This window comes from Bos indicus, chromosome 7 (assembly GCF_029378745.1).
Source record: "Bos indicus isolate NIAB-ARS_2022 breed Sahiwal x Tharparkar chromosome 7, NIAB-ARS_B.indTharparkar_mat_pri_1.0, whole genome shotgun sequence".
In the NCBI taxonomy this organism is placed as follows: Eukaryota; Metazoa; Chordata; class Mammalia; order Artiodactyla; family Bovidae; genus Bos; species Bos indicus.
In genome coordinates this window covers 14480008-14500304 of record NC_091766.1, presented here as the reverse complement: position 1 = coordinate 14500304, position 20297 = coordinate 14480008, and the positions used below count along the sequence as shown (strand labels likewise).

At 46.0% G+C, this 20297-nt stretch overlaps 1 protein-coding gene across 7 annotated transcripts in view; it reads left to right on the top strand.

Moving 5' to 3' along the window:
- Window positions 1-17827: 17827 nt before the first annotated feature.
- Window positions 17828-20297, top strand: part of DNMT1 (DNA methyltransferase 1) — a 51280-nt gene continuing 48810 nt past the window's right edge. For 2 of the 7 annotated variants that reach the window (XM_070792794.1, XM_070792789.1), the window contains exon 1: window positions 17830-17998. Coding sequence is in view for 5 of the 7 variants with exons in the window: in XM_070792789.1 (XP_070648890.1) it covers window positions 17919-17998 (80 nt within the window). In the remaining 2 variants the exon portion in view is untranslated. Of the gene's footprint in view, window positions 17999-18200; window positions 18554-20297 lie in introns of those variants that run through there. The other 5 variants (XM_070792795.1, XM_070792790.1, XM_070792788.1 and 2 more) reach the window with 4 other exon arrangements.

Here is a 20297-nt window from a genome sequence, read left to right as displayed (position 1 = left end):
TCTGGTGGTGGTTGTCTTTTGAGTCTTAAGGCAGCGGTTGCCCCATTAGCACCCTGGGGGTGGGTGGGGGCAGGGAGGGTGGCTGCTATCCAGACCACTCATCCTTTTCCAGCCTTGCGGTTCATTTGTTCCCCTCCCCCTCCCCCTGTCAGAGCCAGGATCTCAGTGGCTTCTGAGAAAACCGGGTAAATACTGACGTCCTCCCCACCCCTGGGCAGTTGTCTGGCCCTTCCCAGTGATTAATTAGTCCCAGGACCTCTGTGCCATCCTTCAAAGAGAAAGTCTGGCAGGTGGTGGGGGCACCCCTTCTTCGTCCCAAGTGCACATTCCTGCCAGGGAGCTGGAGAGATGGTCTTGGGAGACACAGACTCAAATACCCCTCTAAAGCCCAGTGTTCCCTAAGTGAATGGCCAACCTCATCACGCACTTTCTTTTTTTCCCCCCTTAATTATTTATCTGGCTGTGCCAGGTATTAATTGTGGCATGCAAGATCTATCTTTGTTGTGGCATGCAAGATTTTTAGTTGCAGCATGTGAACTCTTAGCTGTAGCATGTGGGATCTAGTTCCCCGACCAGGGATAGAACCCTGGGCCCCCTGCATTGGGAACATGGAGTCTTAGCCACTGGACCACCAAGGAACTCCCCAGCAAGCACTTTTCAGGCAGGAAGACAGAATCCTCAGGAGACAGGAGTTACTGATAAACTCCTTTTATGGAGATGAGGATTCAGAGAATTTAAATGAGCGGCTTAGGGTCACACAGCTGGTTGGGAAAGTGCCTGGCTGGATTTTTTTTTTTTTTTTTTAGTAATCATAAATGTTCCTGTCTGGATTTGAACTCAGACGGGCTGACTCCAAATCCTACCAGTTCCACCAGTGGGCCAGAGAAAGGATCCTCAATCCCCTCTTTGCCATGGAAGGAGTGGGGAGTGTGAGCATCCAGGCCCCACCAGCACCCCACCACCACCACCCCCTATCCCCGATCCAGGAGATGCCCAGCTGGGATGCAGCTGAAAAGTGGCTCCGTAACTGGGCTCCGGGATGGCACTCCCTTCTTTGTCCACAGGCACAGGGCCCAGCGGCTCCTTTGAAAATAGATCTGGAGCTTTGATGGGGAACCCAGGCCCTCAAACCAAAGCTCTGCCCAGCAACACCTACACAAAGCTAGGACAGCCAGTGGAAGAGAGGAGTGAAGCGGATGGTGGCCAGAGACTGAGACCCGCACATGTGCGCGCACACACACACCCACCCCCATCGGAATTCCCCTTCCTCCAGCAGTTCAGAGACAACCTCTGTTTGGAGGTTGGAAGGAGGTTGTTGGGATTGGGAGGAGGAAGAGGCACAGACCAGGCCAGAGTCAATAAATTTCCCCCAAACACCCACATGTTTCCTTCACCTCCTCCTTCCAGCCTCCGCTCAAATGCCACCTCCTCAGAGAAGCCTGCTCTGACCACCTTCTTCCTCTATCTAGTCCCTCACCTGCTTATCAGCTGGCAGAGTAATATACATCGGTCTTATTAAGTCGCTAGGTCATGCTGCAGTCTTTTGTGATCTCATGGACGTTAGCCTGCCAGTCTTCTCCATACATGGGATTTTCCAGTCAAGGATACTGGAGTGGGTTGCTATTTCCTTCTGCAGGGGATTTTCCCAGCCCAGGGATCGAACCCACGTCTCCTGCATTGACAAGCAGATTTTTTACCACCAAACCACCAGGGAAATCCATTAGTAACTAAGAGAAACTGATTTCTCACTCATGTACAAGAATTTCAGAGAAAACTGAACCTGGTTAAGAATGATCACTTACACTTCAGTCCAGGCTCCTGTCTATCTATCTATTCATACATACATCTACCTAAATATTTCACTTTTCCTAAGGACAAGGCATTCTCTTACAAAACCCAGTAGAATGGTCAAAATCGGCAAATCTACAAACCTTAATCAGATTTTACCAACTGTCCCATTGCCGACTTTGACAGCAGAAGAAAACCCCAGCTTGCTGTATTCACTTGTCTTTTTAGTTACCTTCAATCAGGACAGTTTCGGAAGCTTTGTCTTTTGTAACCCTGACATTTTGGAAAAATATATGTCAGTCATTTGGAAGCACGTCCTTCAGCAGAAGTTTGGTGTTTTCTCATGATTAGATTCAGGTTATGGATTTTTTTTTTTTTGGCAGAAATACCAAAGAATTGATAGGTCTTTCTCAATTAGTTCTGTCAGTAACAATGTTAACTGATCACTTGGAGATAGGGGCAAAGTTTCTCCATTTTAAAGTAACTATTTCCTCCTTTGAAGTTAAGTATCTTGTGGGGAGGTCCTTTGAGACTGCAAACAATTCTGTTACTCATCAGATTTACTCATTTAGCATCCATTCTTGTCTGAATAAATTAATACTGGGTATTTTTAAGAAAATTCAGATGATATCACACCATTTCATTTGTAAGTGCTCTCCTTTTTATCTTTTTTTTTTTTTTTAAAGAGCAACACTTAAAAAAAAAACTTAACCACAATATTGTGATCATACTTACATGTTTATCGGAAGTATCAGTCTGTTAAAATTCCCCCATCAGGTGTTTTTCAATTGAAGTACAGTTGAGTTACAATGTTGCATCAGTTTCAGATATCAGTTTTTTTTTCTTTCTTTCTTTGATGTGTTTGAGTCAGAATCTAAAGGAGATCCTCACATGGCATTTTGTTAACCAATCTCTGAAATATTGCTTAGCAAGTTTGTCTAACCTGGTTAAACAATAGGTTTAAACCAGGTTAAACCTATTTAACCTTGTTTTATAAGATTTCCTTTCCCTCTTTCTTTCTTGTTTTTTTTTTTTTTGGTAATTCATTCACATAAGAAGTTAGGTTGGGATTTCCCTGGTGGCCCAGTTGTTGGGACTTGGGATTCCATACTTGCAAGTGGCATGAGTTTGATCCCTGATGAGAGATCTAAGACCGCATGTGCTTCGAGGTGGGGGCCAAAAAAAAAAAGGACCAGGCTGTTTGCTCTGCAGTTTCCCCTAGTTTGGTATTGGCTGATGGCATCTCCTTATTATGTCATTTAACGTTTGTCTTTTTCCCCAGTCAAATTCAAAAATGGAAAGAGATTCAATTCTTTCTAAGTGGTGCTGGAAACTCTCACCAGGGGGATATAAAGTCTGGCTGTCTTCGTTACTGAGGACTATCAAGGGTTCACATGCCATCAGCCTCATCCTGCCTTTGTAAATTTTCCTTTGACTGTCCCCTACTGGTTTGATAATCTGTGGACTGTTGCTTAGACCTGTCACTTCATTAGCCATCTTCTTATTCTCACATTCTGGCCATCTTTTTCATTTGTCTACAAAGCAAATGTACTCCCCCAGATTCAGACATCTGAATCAGACGTACCACTTTCAGATGTACCACTTTTCCCTAAGTGTCTTGTCCAAGAATAGTGAAATTTGTATGAAAGGGGAATGAATTTGGGTAGGTGTGACTCATTGTCGGTGGCATTTTGGGTGTTAGTTTTAAAAGTGTATACTCTATCTAAAATGGAAAAAAAAAAAAGAAAAACCAGATCTGAACCTCAACTCTAACACTTGACAACCCAAGTAGACTTTCAGTAAGTCACCTGACAAGTCTTAGCTGGTTTCATTGTCTGTAAAATTGTAGTTCATAATCCTAACCTCAAATCCAAGATGGCCCTGGCATTTTGGAAAACAGTTTGGCAGTTTCTTAGAGAGGCAAACCTAAACTTACTATGGTCTTCCCTTGTGGCTCAGCTGGTAAATAACCCGCCTGCAATGCTTGAGACCTGGGTTCGATCCTTGGGTTGGGAAGATCCCCCAGAGAAGGGAAAGTTACCCACTCCAATATTCTGGCCTGGAGAATTCCATGGACTGTATAGTCCATGGGGTCACAAAAAGTTGGACACGACTGAACGACTTTCACTTTCAAATTTACCATGCGGCCTAGAAATTTCACTCCAGGTATCTACCCAAGAGAAATGAACAGGTGTGTCCACAGAGACTTATCTGTGTATACATACAGCAGCATTTTTCATAATAGTTCCAAAGTGGAAACAACTCAAATGTCCATCAGCTGATGAATGGATCAACACGATGTGGTTCACCCATATGATAGAGTATAACTCAACAATAAAAAAGGAACAAAATACTGACATGATAATACAATGGCACCCAAAATAATTATGCTCAGAGAAAGAAGTCAGACACAAAATATCATAAATTATATGGTCCATTATGGGCTTCCCTGGGGGCTCAGTGGTAAAGAACTCTCCTGCAATGCAGGAGATGCAAGAGATTCAAGTTCAAGTCCTGGGTCGGAAAGATCCCCTTGAGGAGAAGATAGCACCCACTCCAGTATTCTTGCTTGAAAACTCCCATGGACAGAGGAGCCTGATGGGCTACAGTCCATGGTGTCTGAAAGAGTCAGACAGGACTGACCAACCACACACAACACAGCACATGGCCCATTTTGTGAAATGTCCATAAGAGGCAAATCTATGGAGACAAAAAGTAGCTTGGTGGTTTCATGGGGTTGAAGGTAGGAATGGGGATTAATTGGAACCGGGCATGAAGATTCTTCTTGGAGTGATGGAAATATTCTAAAACTGGATTGTGATGATAATTGCACAACTTGGCAAATTTACTAAGGAAACAGTGATTCCTATGCTTAAAATGGGTGAAAATTTTGTGGCCTATACATTTTACTTCAATAAGCTTATTCAAAAAGAATTCCAAATTCTCAAATACATATTGAACCCTCTGTTTTATTCCTACCCTCAGTGATCTTAGGACTTCCCAGGTGGCACAATGGTAAAGAATCCACCTGCCAATGCAGGAGACGCAGGAGACAGAGGTTTGATCCCTGGGTTTTGAAGATCCCGTGGAGTAGGAAATGGCAACCCACTCCAGTATTCTTGCCTGGAAAATTCCATGGATAGAGGAGCTAGGTGGGCTACCGTCCTTGAGGTCGTAAAAAGTCGGACACAACTGAGCACACATATACTCAGAGATCTTACATGCTAGTAGGGGAGACAGGCCCTAAATGCAAATATATAATACAGTTTAGGAAGTTTCCTTTATGGAAAACAGTATGGAGGTTCCTCAAAGGATTAAAAATAGAACTGTCATATGATCCAGCAATCTCACTTCTGGGTATATATCCAAAGGAAATGAAATCAGTATCTTGAAGAAATATCTGCTCCAACATGCTCACTGCAGTATTACTCAGAGTAGCCGAGATATGGAAACAACCTAAGCATTCATCAATGGATGAATGAATAAAGAAAACGTGATAAATGGCTTTCCTTGGTGATCCAGTGGTTGGGAGTCCATGTTTCCACTGCAAGGGGCGTGGGTTCAATCCCTGGACAGGGAAGTAAGATCCCACAGGCCACACAGTGTAGCCAAAAAGAAAGAAAGAAGGAAATGAAAAAGGAAAAGAAAACATCACACACACATATATACACAGGGAATATAATTCAGCCACAAAGGAAATCCTGCCATTTCCAACAACATGGATGAGCCTGTAGGACCTCATACTAAGTGAAATAAGCTGAACAGAGAAAGACAGATATTGTATGATTTCATTTACATGTGAAATCTAAAAAGCTCAAACTCTCAGTAGAGAGTAAGACGGTGGTTACTGAGGGCTGGAGGATAATGAGTAAATGTTGGTCAAAGGATTAAAACTTTAAGTTATTAGATGAGTAAATTCTGAGGATCTAATTAATGTACAGTGGTAATTATAGTTAATGATACTGTATCCTGTAGTTGGACAGTAGTGTTCTCAGCACACACACAAAAAATGGTAACGAGGGTAGTCCTTGGCAGGCCAGTGGATGAGACTCTGAGCTTCCGCTGCATGGGGTGTGGGTTGGCTCCCTGGTTGAGGAACTAAGATCCCACATGCTATGCAGTATAACCAAAAAGTAAATAAATAAATAAATAAGGTAACTAAGTGAGGTGATGAATGCATTAATAGCCTGATTGTGGTAATCATTTCATAAAGGATACATATATCATATCATTGCATTGTACACCTTAAATACATGCAATTTTTATTGTCAATTATGCTTTAATAAAACTGGGGAAATGCTTCTTAAGGACTTTCTAGGTGGTGCTAGTGGTAAAGAACCTGCCTGCCAATGCAAGAGATGCAGGTTCGATCCCTGGCTTGGGAAGATCTCCTGGCAGAGGGTGTGGAAACCCACCCCAGTATTCTTGCCTGGAGAATCCCAGGGACAGAGGAGCCTGGCAGGCTACAGTCCATCGGGTCAAAAAGAGTCAGACACGACTGAAACGCCTCAGCACACACACATACCTGCAGTTCTTCTTAAACTTCTCAAGTAGAGAGGATGTGAAAAAAGTACAGTTACCTACCAGGGCCTGTAGGATCTAACTCCAGGGCCCAGGTCTCGGCATTTTCATGCTGGAACCCTCCTAATGTGACCCATTCATTACTTACAGTTTCAAAATGCTGATTTGGGGCTGGCACCAAGATATTGCCCAGAGGAAATATGGCCAGGACAAGACCATTGCTTTGTCACTTCCATGGAGCTAAATTGGTCCTTCTCATCCAGGGTGATTCCACACCCCCACGGGACCTTTGGCTATGTCTGAGACATTTTTGGTTGACCCACCTGGGGGTGGAGCTGCTGCTGGCATTTAGTGGGTAGAGCTCAGTGATGTCGTTAGTCATACTGCAATGCACAGGACAGTCTCCCATGATAAAGGCTTATTCGGCTCCAACTGTCAGTGGTACCTAGGTGGAGGAGGGGTGCCTGCCCCTCCAGCTCCTTCTACCTGGTCAGGCCGGTTCACCTGGGAGAGTGGGGGAATGCCTCACTTTGCCAGGCATTTGTAATAACTTGGTGATTGCCTTTGGAGAGGCAGTTGTGGCTAATTAGTGGTCATTTCCAGGAAGGAGGGCCTTCGTGTGATTTAATGACCAGGGCAGGCTCCATTCTCATCCCTGCTCAGTGTGGTGAGGATGATTTTCTTTGCAGCTCAGGGGCAGATGTGGTGTGTTTTCACTTCGTGCGCCAGAAGGTGAGTGATGCCCAGAGGTCCGAGTGCTGTTTTTCTTTAGGGACTGGTGGCTACAAATGAGAGATGACCATGGGATCCAGAGAAGTTGAGGAGTGCTGGGGTGGGCTGAGAGAGGCAAGATGGGACCCTATATGTCTTGGAAGGAAGAAAGGATGGAGGCCCAAGCTTTAAGTGGGTGACAGAACTGGAAAGACGTACCCTGGATCAAAGCACTCATTCTAGGAGTGGAATTACTTAGGTCAGAGGGCAGGAATATGCTTAGCCTTAGTAGATATCACCAAATCATTTTCCAAAGTGACTGTTCTCTTTGGGCTCTCCCAGCAACACAGGAGAATTATGATCTTGCTGAAACTGAAAAGCTTTTCTTTTTCCATTTTAGCCACCCTAGCATGCCTGGGTGTATGTGGGAGCTGATGTCACACTGAGGTTTCATTTTGCATTTTCCTGATGACTAATGAAACTGAGTAGCTTCCCATTCTGGCTGTTTGGATATCCTCTTTTGTGAAGTGCCTGTTCAACTCTTTTGTTTACTTAAGAAGAAGACAAGCAATCTCTTCATTACTGAAGTCTGTATTTTAGACACAAGTCCTTGATTAACAGACATATGTCTGTGGCTTTGTCTTTTAGTTTGGCTTAGAGGTAAAGAATCTGCTGGCCAAGCAGAAGATGCGGGTTCCATCCCTGGGTTGGGAAGATCCTTTGGAGAAGGAAATGACAACCCACTTCAGTATTCTTCCCTGCGAAGTTCCATGGACAGAAGAGCTTGGTGGGCTATAGCCCATGGGGTCACAAAAGCATCGGACATGACTTAGCAACTGCTGCTGCTGCTGCGTCGCTTCGGTCATGTCCGACTCTGTGCGACCTCATAGATGGCAGCCCACTAGGCTCCCCCATCCTTGAGATTCTCCAGGCAAGAACACTGGAGTGGGTTGCCATTTCCTTCTCCAATGCATGAAAGTGAAAAGTGAAAGTGAAGTCACTCAGTCGTGTCTGACTCTTTTCGACCCCATGGACTGCAGCCTACCAGGCTCCTCTGTCCATAGGATTTTCCAGGCAAGAGTACTGGAGTGGGGTGCCATTGCCTTCTCCGACTTAGCAACTAAACAACAAGATGAACAAAGTCATCTTAATACAGACTAGCATATTTTCCTTTATGATTAAAATGATTTATGTCATGTTAAATACTTGCCTACTACAAAGTCACAAAGATGTTCTGTGTCTATCTTGACATTGCTTTCCCATTTGGGTTTCCCTGGAGGCTCAGATGGTAAAAAATCTACCGCAATGTGGGAGACCCAGATTTAATCCCTGGGTCTGGAACATCCCTTGGAAAAGGGAATGGCAAACCACTCTAATATTCTTGCCTGGAGATTTCCATGGACAGAGGAGCCTGGCAGGCTACGGTCCATGGGGTCAAAAAGAGTCAGACACAACTGAGCAACGAACACTTTAGATCTGCAAGACATCTGGAACTGAGTTTTGTATATGGTATGAGGTAGGGATCAAAGTTCACTTTCTTCCATAGGATCATCCAGTGATTCCAGCATCATTCACTAAAAAGGCCATCCTTTCACCGATGCTCTGCCAGCTGTTTTTGTTTGACATAAATAATATAGCCACATGGTCCAGCATTCCAAAAGGGCCAAAAGATTCAGAAAAAATTCCTCTGCCAGTAGCTTCCACTCTGCTAATTAACATCCCTTATCTCCAGAGATAGCATCCCTTATCTCAAGAAACTTATCCATATCTTATTTCTTTCCCAAGATTTTACATGTAAACCAGTAAATATACATAATTCCTTCCTTCCTTCCATTTTTATATAAACAGTAGCACACTAAGGGTTCTGTCCTCCATGTCTTCTTTTTTTTTCTCTCTACTTACAGATAAGAAAACAGTCTTTAGGATATTATGTAGAAAAATATCCTTTTTTTTTGTTAATGTGGAGTTTGTCACTGTATGAATGGGAAGCCATTCTTTTAAACTAATCCCCACTGGTGGGGATTAGATTCTTCCCAGTATATTGCTACAGACAAGGCTTAATGTGGGGCTGCGTCCACTTTTCTCTCTCTCTCTTTTTTTTTCTTTTTTGCTGAACCTCAAGGTTTTTGAGATCATAGTTCCCTGATCAGAGCTCAAACCTGGAACACTGGCGCTGAGAGGGCCAAGTCCTAACAACTGGCTGCCAGCAAATTCCCCACTTCTCATTTTGCATATGTTTGTGAGTACATTTTAGGAGAAATTCCTGGAAGTAGAATAGCTGAATAAAAGGGTGTCTGCCTTTGTTCCGATGAATATTTGCAGACTGAGCATTTAATATAGAGGAAGAGCCATCGTGCCCTTACTCACGCAGGGCTCCTTGAGTCTTTGTTCTATGCCAGCTACATCTTGGGCACTTTGTTAGATGATGGCAAAAAGTTATCACCCCAAAATGTGTGATCCCCAGCTGAGGCATAGGCTGTGAAAGAAAGAGCCTATCAACTCGAAGGCCTGTGGCGGGTGTTGACACGATGTGAGTTCTGCCTAGTGTTCTAATCTAGAAAGATGGTACTGATGAATCTATTTGCAGGGCAGAAATGGAGGCACAGGACTTCCCTGGTGGCTCAGACAGTAAAGCGTCTGCCTACAATGCGGGAGACCTGGTTTCAATTCCTGGGTGGGGAAGACCCCCTGGAGAAGGCGATGGCACCCCACTCCAGTATTCTGGCCTGGAAAATCCCATGGACAGAAGAGCCTGGTAGGCTACAGTCCATGGGGTCGCAAAGAGTCGGACACGACTGAGTGACTTCACTTTCACTAATGGAGACACAGACATGAAGAACAGACTTGTGGACACAGTGTGGGAAAGGAGAGCGGGGGGTGCATTGAGAGAGTAGCATTAAAACATATACGTTACCATATGTAAAACTAGATAGCCAGTGGGAATTTGCTGTATGTCTCAGGGAGCTCAAAAACTGTGACAACCTAGATGGTTGGGATGGTGTGGGAGGTAGGAGGGAGGTTCAAGAGGAAAGATACATATATATACCTATGACTAATTCATGTTGATGTATGGCAGAAACCAATACAATACTGCAAAACAATTATCCTCCAATATAAATTTATTTTTTAAAAAGTCTATTGGGACTTCCCTGGTGGTACAGTGATTAAGACTTTGCCTTTCAATGCAAGGAGGTGCAGGTTTGATCCCTGGTTGGGGAACTAAGATCCCACATGACTTGTGGCCATAAAACCAAAACATAAAACAGAAGCAGTATTGTAACAAATTCAAGGAAGACTTAAGAAAAGAAATGAAACTTAAAAAAAAAAAAGCCTATCAAGACAGCTGATAGTGTTGGGGGAGGTCAGGAAAGGCTCCTTGAAGGAAGTGATGGGTGAGTCAAAATAGAAAGAATGACTAATGATTCTCTAAGCAGGAGAAGTGAACACATGGAGCAGCAGGCTAAAACAACAGCAAGTTCTGAAACTTTACAATATTTTTTTATGGCTGGATAACAAAAAAGCCCTCAGTCTACTGGCTTAGAACACTACCAGCCATGTATTATCACTCAATGGTTTCAATAGGCTGGGGATCAGAAAGCAGCAAAGTGAACGGTTCCAGCTTGAGGTGTCTCAGAGAATACAGTCAGATATTGGCTGGTGTTACAATCATCTGAAGGCTTGACTGGGGCTGGAGGAACTACTTTCAAAGTGGCTTACTCACCTGGCTGACAAACTGGTTCCTCTTCCCATGGCCTCCCCACAAAGCTGCGTGAGCATCCTCATGACATGATGGCTGGCTTCCCCCAAGAGAACAAGGTGGCTTTTGTGGTCTAGACTCAGAAGTCCTTTTTATACTGTTCATGGAGTTCTTGCATATAGTCAAAGCTATGTTCCTTTCAGTAGTCACGTACGGATATGAGAGTTGGACCACAACAAAGGCTGAGAGCTGAAGAAGTGATGCTTTCGAACTGTGGTGCTAGAAAAGACTCTTGAGAGTCCCTTGGGCTACAAGGAGATAAAACCAGTCAATCCTAAAGGAAATCAATCCTGAATACTCATTGGAAGGACTGATGCTGAAGCTGAAGCTCCAATACTTTGGCCACCTGATGTGAAGAGCCGACTCATTGGAAAAGACCCTGATGCTGGGAAAGATTAAGGGCAAAAGGAGAAAAGGGCAGCAGAGGATGAGATGGTTGGAAAGCATTACTGACTCAATGGACATGAACTTGGGCAAACTCTGAGAGATAGTGAAGGACAGGGAGGCCTGGTGTGCTGCAGTCCATGGGGCCACAAAGAGTCGGACATGACTGAGTGACTAAACAACAACAACAACTCAGAAGTCCTGGACCTTCGCTTCCACTATGCTCTCTTGGCCGTAGAGACTGGCCCTGGTTCTTCTTGGAGAGGATTCCAGAAGGGCGTGAGTACTGAGAGGCAAGGAATGTTGGAGGGCCCTGTCGGAGGTGGGCTTCTTCAGTTCTTAGACAGGAAGGAGTGGGGAGCCTCTAGGATGTAGCTCAGCTGGGTGAACCAAAGGATGAGTAGCAAAAGCTGAAGTGGTTGGAGCTAGGCCTGGAGGGGTTGGATTTATCCTAAGAGCCCTGAGAAGCCATTCAGGTGTCTTCAGTAGGGTAGAGAGGAAGTGATAAGATCAGATCTAGATTTGTCAAAAGTAATTTTATTTATTTTTGGCTGTGCGGGGTCTTTGTCACTGTGTGGGCTTTTCTCTTGTTGTGGTGCCTGGTGGGGCTACTCTAGTTGGGGTGCACGGAGTTTGCACTGCGGTGGCTTCTCTTGTGGAGTATGAACTCTAGGACATGAAGGTTTCAGTAATTCTGATTCATGGGTGCAATAGTTGTGGTTCCTGGGCTCTAGAGCACAGGCTCAGTAGTTGTGGCACATGGGCTTAGTTGCTCCTTGGCATGTGAAATCTTCCCGGACCAGGGATCGAACACGTGTCTCCTGCATTGGCAGGCAGGTTCCTCACAGCTAAGCTACCAGGGAAGCCCTCAGATCTAGAAACTTCACATTTCCTTGTGGAAAGTAGGTGGTAGAAGGGTTGAAGGGCAGCCCAGGAAGGAGACTAGGAAGGTGTCCAGGAGAGCGGGGAGGAATGACTTGAGTTGGGGCACTGGCCCTGGAGGGGCAAATCAGCTAACTGACTCAGGGGCTGTTTGAAGGAAAACCTGGCCAGGCTTGGTGGCAAGTCTAAACAGAAAGCCCTCAGCCTGCTCAAAGGCCCTGCAGAGGAGCAGACGGGTCTGCCCAGCACTATTCACCATTGGTTTCCCAAGATCCGATTTCCAGTCACTTGAGCCTAGAGAGTTTGCGAGGCTCTGTCCTGGTGGTCTTCCTGCTGGGCCACCTGCTTGGGGCTGGGAGTGGCAAAGTGTCCCTGTGCAAGCCTTGAGTGCTGTTCCCGGAGCCTTTGCTGGGCTGGCATCAAGTAAGATCTCAGTGGCCGTGACTAATTCCCCAGCACGTGGCATGACTCAGCTTCGGCCTTCTGACTGACCATGGCTCAGGACATGTAGCCATCCCTCCACCAGCCCTGTGCTCTGGGCTGCTGAGACCTCAGTTGGGCTGGCCCCCAGGACTCTCCTGGCCTCTGGAGTGTGGCCCTCCAGCTGGAGGCAAGAATGTGGCCCAGGAACTGGGGAGGTGGGGCAAATCTTTTTTTAAAATTTTTTTGGTTACACTGGGTCTTTGTACACATGGGCTTTCTCGAGTGTGGAGAGTGGGGACTGCTCTTCATCATAGTGTGCGGGCTTCTCATTGTGGTGGCTTCTCTTGCTGCACAGCATGGGCTCTAGGCACAGGGGCTTCAGTAGTGAGCACACGGGCTCAGTAGTTGTGGCACATGGGCTTGGTTGCTCTGAGGCATGTGGAATCTTCCTGGAGCAGGGACTGAACCCACGTCCCCTGCATTGGCAGGCGGATTCCTATCCACTGCTGGGGAAAAATCTTCTGCAGGGAAGGAGTCTGGTAGCCCAGCCAGTCACTCTGGAAGCCATGTGTAGCCCTTTCCCCTGACCTTGGCCAACATTTCACTGGTCAGGTGAGTCGAGCGAAGCAGCTTCAGGGACTGTAGACAGAACCTGGGTTTGCAAATGATCTGATTTGGACCACAGTTTCTGAGTTTGTGAAATGGAAATCATAGTGTTGTGGCGGGGGGCGGGGCAGGGGAGAAAACCACTCTATACCTACCAACATTTGCATCAGGTACCTCCCACGTGGTAGCCCCCATGTCCTATGTATTCAAAGGATATTTGGATTCCAACTGAGTGAGCCCTTGGAGAGTCAGCTGTGAATGAGGCAGACCACCATATCCTTGCCCTCTGGAGATCAGTCTTTTCTTAAAAAAAAAATTGATTCAATTTCTTTGGGGCTGTTCTGGGTCTTCATTGCTGCATGTCGGTCTTCTTTAGCTGCAGCAAGCCAGGAGTACTCTCTAGTTGCAGTGCTCAGGCTTCTAGTTGCAGTGAATTCTCTTGTAGTGCTCAAGAATTCTCTCAGTGTGCTCTAGGGCATGTAGCCTTCAGTAGTTGTGGTGCACTGGCTTAGTTTTCCCACAGCACTGCAATCTTCCCGGACCAGGGATCAAAATGGTGTCCCCTGCATTGGCAGGTGGATTCTTAACCACTGGACCACAAGGGAAGTCCTGGAGCTCATGGTTTTTGCAGGGGTTGGCTTGCTAAGGCCCATGGGCTAAATCTGGCCCAGCAAGTTTTTGGAAATTAAGGTTTTTTTAAATGTAAATAAAGTTTTATTGGGATACAGGCATAGCTATTCATTTGTGTATTGTCTATGGCTATTTCTATGCTAGAAAGGCAGCGCTGAGTTGACTGAACATATGGCCTGCAGAACCTAAAATACTATCTGATTCGTCATAGTAAAGTTGTCAACCTTTGCTCTACTCTAGTGGAACAGAAAGACTACAACAGATGGAAATAAGAGTCAGTGACAGTGCTAAGTGCCACGAAGCCACAGGAAGATAGAACAGAGAGGTGGGGGTGAGGGGCTGTTTCCAGATGAGTGGACAGGTCGGGGGATCCTGTGGGTAGCAGGAACCTTTGAGCTGTAGAGCTTCCAGAAGAGTAGCCTGGGCAGCATTGACATTGAAAGCAAAGGCCCTGGGGCACTGGCACTTGAGAGCTTGAAAGACTGAAAGTGGGTCAGCGAAGCTGTGGCTCATCGAGGGGGTTGGAAATGAGTTGCATCATGGCAGGATCCTGTGGTGGTAGTGGTGGTTTAGTCATAAAGTCGTGTCTGACTCTTGTGACCCCATGGACTGTAGCCCGCCAGGCTTCTCTGTCCATGGGATTTCCCAGGCAAGAATACTGGAGTGGGTTGCCATTTCCTTTTCCAGGGCCTTGTAAAGGTAGTTAAATGCTTACATTTTATTTCAAGGGCAGTAGAAAGTTCTGTAAGATTCTAGTGGGAAAGAAAAGGGCATTAAAAGTGTTTGAAAATGCCCTCTGGATGCAGTGGGCTGAGAGATTGGGGAAGGGGCTGCTATTATAGTACAAGTGAGAGATGATGGCAGTCTGGGTTACACAGAAAGTCCTGTGTGTATTTCAGAGGAAGAAGCAACAAATTTCTCACCTCCAGCAGGTGAGGGGAGGAGAGGAATTAAGAGATGGTGCCTGGCTGGTTGCTTCTGAGCAACATGAACAGATCAGCTGGGCTGAAGGTGCAGCTTTGACACCAACTTGCTGGGTGAAAGTGAAAGTGTTAGTTGCTCAGCTGTGTCCAGCTCTTTGCAACCCATGGACTGCAGCCCACCAGGTTCCTCTGTCCATGGGATTTCCAGGCAAGAACACTGTATTGGGTTGCCATTTCCTTCTCCAGAGGATCTTCCCAACCCAGGGATTGAACCCTGCTCTCTTGCCTTGCAGGCAGATTCTTTACTATCTGAGCCACCAGGAACCTTGGCCAGTCTTTGTCTCTGAACCCTTGTCCCATATGTATAATTGGTCGAATTATCCCTTGGCAAAGGGATTACAAAGAGAATCTACCTGAGAGGGAGGTTCCAATAAGTGCAGCTGCTCTCCTGTGAGCTGAGGCCCTTGAACAGCAAGTCTGCTCATTTATCTCTTTCCCCTCCCTACCCCATCCCATGAGCGCCCCCTTTCCTAAGCTGGGTTAGGGACCCAGATGCTGGCTTTTGACAGGTCTACACATTCAGGCTTTGGAGTTAAAGACACCTGGATTGATAGTTCTTCCTGCTTACTGAGCCTGTGATCTTGGATAAGCCAGTCTCCTTTGAGACGAATCTCCTAGGCCATGGGAAATGGGGGAGGGAAGGGGTCTTGAAACCTCCCTTTATGGTGGTTAAGGACTGAGTGTGTGTTAATCACTCAGTTGTGTCTGACTCATTGAGACCCATGGACTGTAGTCCACCAGGCTTCTCTGTCCATGGGATTCTCCAGGCAAGAATACTGGAATGGGTAGCCATTCCCTTCTCCAGGGGATCTTCCTGACCCAGGGATCGAACCCAGGTCTCCTGCATTACAGGTGGATTCTTTACCATCTGAGCCACCAGGGAAGCCTGTAAAGGACTAAATAACTCCTAAAGATCCTGGTACAGTAAGTATGGAAGTGCTGATTAACTATTCAATTAATAGCTATTAGTTTTATTCCTAATATTTCAGTTCTCCTGGATCCTGCCCTGCAGTGGGTAACCCATGGCGACCAGAGGGTCTGAGGTCCACTTCTGGAAGCTCTCCACCAGTTGCTGGGGGAACTTAGTTTATGTGCATGTTTACAAATACGTTCACTTGTAAATTGCATGATACAAAAATGTAAATGTATACTGTAACCTGGAACTCCATTCTGATGCTTACGTTGTGGCGGATAAAGTACTTTAAAAAAAATGTAGTCCTATCCTATTGATGATTTATTTCTTTATTGGGATAAAAAACCATAGCATTTATCATCTTAATTGTTTTTAAGCATACAGTACATTACTAACTATATGCACATTGTTCTGCAGCAGATCTCAGACTTTCATCTTGTGAAACTGAAACTCTATTCCTATTGAACAACTTTCCTTTTCCTCTTCCTCCCAGCCCCTGTCAACCACCATTGTTCTTTCTTTATGAGATGACTAAGTCAGATACCTCTAAGTGGAATCACACAGTGTGTCTTTTTGTGACTAGTTTATTTCACTTAGCATAATGACCTCAAGTTTCACCCAGGCTGTTGTAAAAGGGCAGGATTGCTTTTTTTTTTTTTAAGGCTGAATTATCCATTTAATACATCCATAATGTATATGCCACATTTTCTTTATCCATTCATCTATCCTGTCCTTTGGGTTGCCTCCACCTCTTGGCTATTGAGAATACTGCCACTAAGAAGATGGGTGTGCAAATATCTCTGAGATCGTATTTCCTGTTCTTTTGAATATTTATCTAGAAATGGGGTTGCTGTTTGTATAATTCTTTTTTTTATATTATTATTATTTTTTTTTACTTTACAATATTGTATTGGTTTTGCCATACATCAACATGCATCTGCCATGGGTGTATACGTGTTCCCCATCCTGAACCCCCCTCCCACATCCCTCCCCATACCATCCCTCTGGGTCATCCCAGTGCACCTGTATAATTCTATTTTTAGTTTTTTGAGGAGCCTCCACACTTTTCTATAGCAGCTACAGTATTCTAAATCCCCACTGACAGTGCAAGGGGGTTCTAATTTCCATGTTCTCACCAATACTTTTTGTTTTGATACTGGCCATCCTAAAGCATGTGAGGTGATCTCATTGTGGTTTTCATTTGCATTTCCCAGACTGGTCATATTGAACCTCTTTTCATATGCTTTTTGTCCATCTGTATCTACTTTATGAAACTTTCTATTCAAGTCCCCTGTTTTCTAATTGTCTTTGAGTTGTAGGAATTCTTTATATATTCTAGATAAGCCCTTATCAGATACATGGGTTGCCTACATTTTCCTCTCATTCTATTGGTTGCTTTTTCACTTTGATTCCTTTGCTTTTCATGAGTTCACTTTAATTTTCATGAGTTCACTTTAACATAGTCCCATTTGTCTATCTTAGTTTTTGTGACCTGTGGTTTTGGTGTCATTTTCAAGCCCAATGTTGTGAAGCTGCCCCCTCCCCCACCACACACACTTTCTTTTAGAAGTGCCGCAGTTTTAGGTTTAGGTCTTTAATCCATCTTTTGAGTTAACTTTTATATGTAATGTAAGGCAAGGTTCCAATTTCATCCTTTTGCAGGTAGATATTCGCATTCTGGGTATCTTTGGCGTGTAGATATATGGTTTCTCAGCACCATGTGTTGAAGAGACTATCCTTGCCCGAGTTCTGATGCTTCTTTAAGTACATAGGCTGTGGAAGTGGCCCAGGTCTCCCTACACTGTGAGATCCTTCGTGCGTCCTCAATACTTTCTGGACTAAGTTCTGTTAGCTCCTTTTCACAGATGAGGAAACTGAGGCTGGGTCCAAGTGACCTGCCCTAGGTAGTTATAGTGAGCAAATATAGTGTAGGTGGGATTGGAAATGAGTGCTTGAACTTTAGAGCCCACGGGGTATAGTGCCCTGGGGATGTTCCTCGTTCTATGCCTAGCATGCGGGTAAAGAATGAATGAATGAATGTCTCAGGCAAGGCTCGCAGCAAATGGAGGAGCTTGGACAAATCCACTGCTCCGCGCAGGGGTGCGCTCCTCCGTCGCGCATGCGCGACCCCTGTGCGGAGCCAGTTCCACTGCCTCCGCCCACTCATGGTACAGCCTCTCTCTGTGTGGTACGGCCCGACTTCCCCCACGCCTGGGCCGGGATGGTACGCGCCGCCTCCGCGCGCGGCCCCTCCCCGTCGGTTTCCGCGCGAAAAGCCAGGGTTGCCTGTGCTGCTGCCGCCTCTGCTGCACCTTCCAAGATGCCTGCCCGAACCGCCCCGGCGCGGGTGCCTGCGCTGGCCTCCCGGGCCTTCTCACTGCCTGACGATGTCCGCAGGCGGTAGGTGTCGCGGGGAACCTGGAACCTGGGTGGGTGGCACGGCGGTGGGGGTGGGGGTCATTTCCCCTCGGGGTAGCCCGTGGCCGCCGCTGACAGACGGGCGCGCATGCGTGGGCTGGCGCGGCGCGCGGCGGCAGTTGGCGCGGGCAGGGTGGCACTTCCGGTCGCGCGCGCCCCTGGCCGTTTGGCGCCAAAATGGGCCAATCCCACCCCCCCCAGTTCCCTGGTGACTAGAAACTTGGGGTCTCTTCTGACCTCAAAGTAGAGCAAGCTTTGGGTTTTCCTTGGAGAGCCCCTTCCCGTAGCAGCCTCGGGCCCAGCTCCTGCCGCCAGCCTGGTCGCGCAGGAAGTGGGCAGCCTGCGGCCTCGGGATACCCCTCAGCCCGGGCACTTCGGCCTCCACTTCCGGTGCCCGGTCCACTCGAGGGGGTTGGGCTGGCCTGGTCCCCGAGGGTATTTGGGGGGATTCTCTCGGCGTCCCACGCCAAGCATCCCGATGGCAGCCTCCAGAGACAGATGCCGCCGCCGGTCGGGGCCCTGGCGCGGCCGGCTCAGGTTTGCGAGCCCTGTCTTCCTTGGGGGGCTCCCTCCATCACCTCATATGGCTAGGGTAGTAGCATTCTGGAAGGACCCCTTATCCTTCAGTGATAGGATAGGGCTGGGCAGCGTGAAAACTGAGTGGTTTCTTCCAGTAAATCTGAGCTGTGGGCATCAAGGAAGCCTTGCTAGGGAGAACTGGCTGGTTTCCTTGTGTATGTGTGCGTATGTATGTGCATGTGTGGGAAGGGGAGTGAGGGGGGCAGCAGCTAATACTGGGGATGCAGCTACAGCTACTCTGTGCACATGGATCTTCAGGCAAGCCCAGTGTGCACCCTAGGCTTCTTGCTGGTGAAGGGCATCAGTTTCACTCTTGGAAACTTGCAAACCTCACTTACAACAATGTGGGAACCAGCCCTGAATGCTTCCAACCAGATTTGTGAACCTGATTTTGCCATTTCCCTATTTCCCTTTGCTTCTTTCCTAAAGTTGTGCCAGACCAGTTCTGATTCGGGCTTTTGAAAGGTGGAGAGTAGGTGATAGCGGGTATTTGGATCCTCCTCCCAGGTGTCAGACCACTTCTTAGCCACAGTTAGAGGGTGATGTGCCTTGCTAAATAATCCCTATACATCTCCCCCAAGATAAAACATGACTTGAAGTGGAAATGGATTTATGAAAGTGCCTCACTTCATTTTAGACCCAGGGCGGGGATATTGGGTTCAGCCTTCTTTACCTTGATGGTGAGAGTGCTACCTCCACTGAGCCATCCATGACCTTGGGCAAGTTTCATAAACTAGTCGCGTCTGTGGACTTGGACAGTTAACATGGGCTTTAAACTGGTATTGGATTAAATGAGAATATGCCTGGCACATAAAGTCCCCCGTGTCAGCATTCTTGACTAATCTAACTTGCTTTTTTTCAGTTCTGCTAATTGTATAGAACACTTTACATGATCTCACTTAATCTTCAACTGTTCTCAAGAGTGGTTGCCCTAGGAATTAACTGTAAGGAAGCAAAGATTTCTGCTAAGATCTGCTTCTTGGCAAAACCTTTCCCTTCTGTGAGGGCTTTTATTGGGCCAGAGCAAGGCTTCTGTTTGGCTGAATTTGAATGTTCTTAGGTGAGTGTTACAATCCATCAATCCATCATTCACCGTAGGTTCCATATTACCTTGAACTAGAATTGCCTACTGTTAGGTATAGAGTCTGGTTTTAGGTTTTTGTTTTTTTTTTTTTCATTTTGGGTTATTTTTTGACTATACCTCATGGCATGTGGGATCCATCCCTGACCAGGGATCAAACCCATGCCCCCTGCCTTGGGAACATGGAATCTTAACCCCTGGACCACCGGGGAAGCCCAGTGTAGGCTTAGGTTTCTGCCTCAGACCATTGACATTGTCACCTTATGTGACCCTCTCAACAGCTTTTCTTAAATTTTGAATTTTAGCTTCTAAAATACAGGTGTAAACATGGCATTCAATATTCCCTTTAAAATGTTCCCTTATACCACCTTGTAAATGGAGATATAACTTTTTGATTCATGAAAATTAGGTACCTCATGTTATGGATTATACTAAATCTAGTAGAATAGGAACAAAATTTAGGCCTAGTCCTCACTGAGGAATTCTTGTCACTTACGCTAACTTGTGTTTATATGGCAGCTTCTTTTAAGACTCATACCATTACATTACCTATATGATGATACTAGAAAATGTTCTTAATGTTTAGGTATTTGTACATTTACTTACGGCTGCACCGGGTCT